A 3,801-nucleotide genomic window follows, 5' to 3' on the forward strand; every position below is an offset into this window, starting at 1 on the left:
CTATATATATATATATATATATATATGTGGTTTTTTACACTAAAACTATAAAAAAAATGTATTCTTACTTTATGACAAAATAAATGTCAAGTTGTGTGTGTATGTACAGTGCACCTCTCACCTCTGTCACATATTAATTTCTCATATTTATGTTGTTGAAATTGGATTCCATCCCAAAGAATCCCGACTAACAAAAGCATATAACTTTTCTTAATTGATTCTCAAAGGTTTTTTACAAATAACGTAAAGATCTTGTGCTGAATGTGAGGTTTGCGTTTTGATTGATTGATTGAACACTTTGCTGAACAACAATGAAGAGATGTTCATAAGAAGGTGAATGACACCAAATGGACTAAAACATTGAGGACAAAGGGGAAAGGGGTCAACTAATAATCAAAACAAACAAGTAAAACAGATCAGAAACACAATAAAAAAAACAAGACTTAAATTCCGGACACACAGGAAGATATTACCATATTCCTTATACTTCAAGGATCTTTTGATTTTGTTTTGTTTTGATAACCATTTTTTTATGAAGATATTATTGAGGGCTTTGGCGTCCAGGTCTTAGAGTTTCTAAAAGTGTTTGATCCCTTAGAGGTGTATAAATGGCATTTATTTTTTGGAATAAAGTGTGTTATTTAGCAGGAAGCTTATTTGTCTGTGTGTGAATCAGATTTCTGAATTATCCCCCTCCCTCCCCCCTCTCTTGACAGAGAAAGCAGCTCTTCCGTCTCCGGATGAGGAGGTGCAGAAGAGCGACATCTCCTCCAGTAGCCAGGGGCTGGTGGAGAAGGAGGCCCTGGGGCCCATGCTGCTAGAGGTGAACAGTACCCACACACTCACCAGGGGTGGGAGTCTTCACTGGTCTCTCGATTCAACCATTTGAATCAATCTGATATCACAATGCGTCGCCTCTTCAATATTAGTTTATATTTACTACACATGGTTTTCATCAACAAATTCAAGCAGAATCAGTTAGATTTTAGTCTCGCTTTGTCAGACCTTCCTCCACAGCGCTCAGAAGAGGGTCTGGGTAGTCCACACAACAATCTTGGATGGGAGAAAAACGTGCTCTGGTTTATCGGCATTTGTTTAAACCAATCACATCATCTTGGGCGGGGCTAAGCGCCGGACAGAGCAATGCTGCCTCTGCAAAATAGCCTGGGGAAGGAAGTTGTTTGGGTGGAACGTTCAAAAGTAGTTTTAGTTGTCAACAGAAAACTCAGATTGGACAGATAGTCTAGCTAGCTGTCTGGATTTACCCTGCAGAGACCTGAGGACCAGGTAACCATAGTCCTCAGATTGGACAGATAGTCTAGCTAGCTGTCTGGATTTACCCTGCAGAGACCTGAGGACCAGGTAACCATAGTCCTCAGATTGGACAGATAGTCTAGCTAGATGTCTGGATTTACCCTGCAGAGACCTGAGGACCAAGTACCCATAGTCCTCAGATTGGACAGATAGTCTAGCTAGCTGTCTGGAGTTACCCTGCAGAGACCTGAGGACCAGGTAACCAGAGTCCTCAGAAATCTCCCGTAGATCAGAACGTCAACACAAAGAGTGACATTACCCATAATTACCGGCAGCACCGAAGTAATCCTGAAAGTGGAACATTGTGGATATAGACTACAACACACATAACAACCCCCCCCCCCAACCACTTCTGGGATATTTACTCCAAACTCAAGGGACACACCTTAATTTACCTTTCCTCCTCCTCTCCTCCTCCAGGCCCTTGATGGGTTTTTCTTCGTCGTCAACCGGGAGGGCCGCATCGTCTTTGTCTCAGAGAACGTGACGGCCTACCTCGGATACGCCCAGGGGGAGCTGATGACCTCAAGTGTCTACAGCATCCTCCATGTGGGAGACCACAACGAGTTTGTTCGCAATCTGCTGCCCAAAAGCCTGGGTGAGTGTGCTGGAAGCATGGAGGAGTGTGCATGCATCTGCTGTCTCAATACTTTACATCCTAGCTTTAAGATGCCAATAGTCGTTATTTTCTTTTAAAGATATTTGGTAATTGCATTTTCAGTGTCTTCAAATTTGACAGTTTCCATGCCAATGGAAACCCATTAGGGAGATGGGTTTTGGCAGCAGAATCAGAATATAGTCCTAAATACAGATAATTAACTTGGTTTATTGATGGAAAATACTGTAGCTAAAGCAAATTTGAAGAGCCACGGTGAAGGACAGAGTGAAGAACTGTGGACATTTTGAATTAAAAGTTTTTTAAGTGCTTTTTACAAAGCTGCAAAATGGGCTTGGGCAGGGAAGAAACTGTAAGGTCAGAGTAGAGAGAATGTGTGGGTGAGTGTGAGGATTGAGGGAAGAGTGTAACAATGACGTTCTTCTTTGCAATAATGCTATTTTTTTTTTTTTAAAGCTACAACCTTGAGAAGAGATTATAGTGAAAACAGAGGGTGGAGGTGGGGGGGGAGGTTGTCTAAGGACAAAGGAGTGCAGTAGGCAACAACACTTTTTCTGTTCTGGTCTTTTAATGTTGTGTCAGTAACTAGATCTCCGTTTCTCCCTGGTGTATATCAAGTGAATCAACTTCAAATTGCTTTACTTGTTTATAGCTCTATAAAAAAGTTATTTCCCTAGCACCTTTTGTAATATTTTTTCTTTTAATAATGAATTATTTCATCAGTATCCAACTCGTAGTAGTTGTCTTATTAGGCCTCGCTACTCTCGTACGACTCAAACAAAGTTTAGTGTATTGTAAAGACATATATTATTATCATTATATTATACATATAATATATTATTATACAGAGGGTCAAAGATATGGACCAGTCTTCCCACTCTACTCATTTATCTTTCTAAAGAACAGTTTAAATTGAGAGTCAAATTGTTGCAACTAAGCTGTCTGAATTTTCCATTTGTGTTTGTGCTCTAAATGTAATTTTAAGTCGTTTTATACAAAGAAATGCGTTTTTGTTTTTTTACATAATAACATATAAATTGTTTTTAAATTCTTAAATGTAATTGTTTCTATAGAGATAGCCACTTATTAAGCCCCTTGGAGGGTTTTTTGGCAATTGTCCATCACATCTTTTTTGTGTAACATATAATACTGTCTTAATGTTTTTGTTGTGAAAATCAAATAAATCAAATCAAACCGAGACGTTTAAAACCCACTTTCATATAGAAACTAAATACAAATTACATTTTAGCCACACACACACACACACACACACACACACACACACACACACACACACACAGCACACGTTACGCTCAAAGGTGGGTCTTCTAGCTGAGACTTTAGGGTGCTTTGTTTTATAAATTGAACCCAAAAAAGACACAAAAACAAATGTGACAACTGGGCAAAATAAAGAAAAATACACTATTCTTAATACGGTGTGTAGCAGATGCAAATGTCTGCTGCATTCATTTTGAGCCAGGAGTGATTACTCACTCAACAACGTTGGCGTCTTCCAGCAACCTTGAAAAAACATTTAAAACGAGACAAGAGGACATTTGGATTTGGCTTGCTGTAAAGGAGAGTTCTGGTCGATTTCAACACGTAGCTCTGTTGTTTGTAAATTTATAGTGCTGTCAGTAGAGAGAAAAACTAACCAATCGTTGCTGCCTACGCCGAGTTATCCTCCTGCTAACGTTAGCACCCAGCAGGCTTCAACAGGGCAAGTTATAAACCTGTTTTTAGCCTCTAAAATGTCATTAAAAGTGCCCTCTCCCATGTGAAGTGATTCCTTCTGAGTGGACAGACAACAGTGACTCTGACTGCAGTAGATGTGAAAGTTGTGCTTATTCAGCTGTGTTTAGTTCCTGTGT

General features: G+C 39.6%; 1 protein-coding gene across 3 annotated transcripts in view; it reads left to right on the forward strand.

Annotated features, from left to right (window-relative positions):
- The window catches only part of ncoa1 (nuclear receptor coactivator 1), a 65,584-nt gene that overhangs the window by 34,832 nt on the left and 26,951 nt on the right, over positions 1 to 3,801 (forward strand). For all 3 annotated transcript variants that reach the window (XM_032543037.1, XM_032543035.1, XM_032543036.1), the window contains 2 exons: positions 717 to 823; positions 1,735 to 1,912. In XM_032543037.1, coding sequence (XP_032398928.1) covers positions 717 to 823; positions 1,735 to 1,912 — 285 coding nt within the window. The remainder of the gene's footprint in view (positions 1 to 716; positions 824 to 1,734; positions 1,913 to 3,801) is intronic.

The sequence above is a fragment of the Etheostoma spectabile genome, chromosome 18 (assembly GCF_008692095.1).
Source record: "Etheostoma spectabile isolate EspeVRDwgs_2016 chromosome 18, UIUC_Espe_1.0, whole genome shotgun sequence".
Classification (NCBI taxonomy): Eukaryota; Metazoa; Chordata; class Actinopteri; order Perciformes; family Percidae; genus Etheostoma; species Etheostoma spectabile.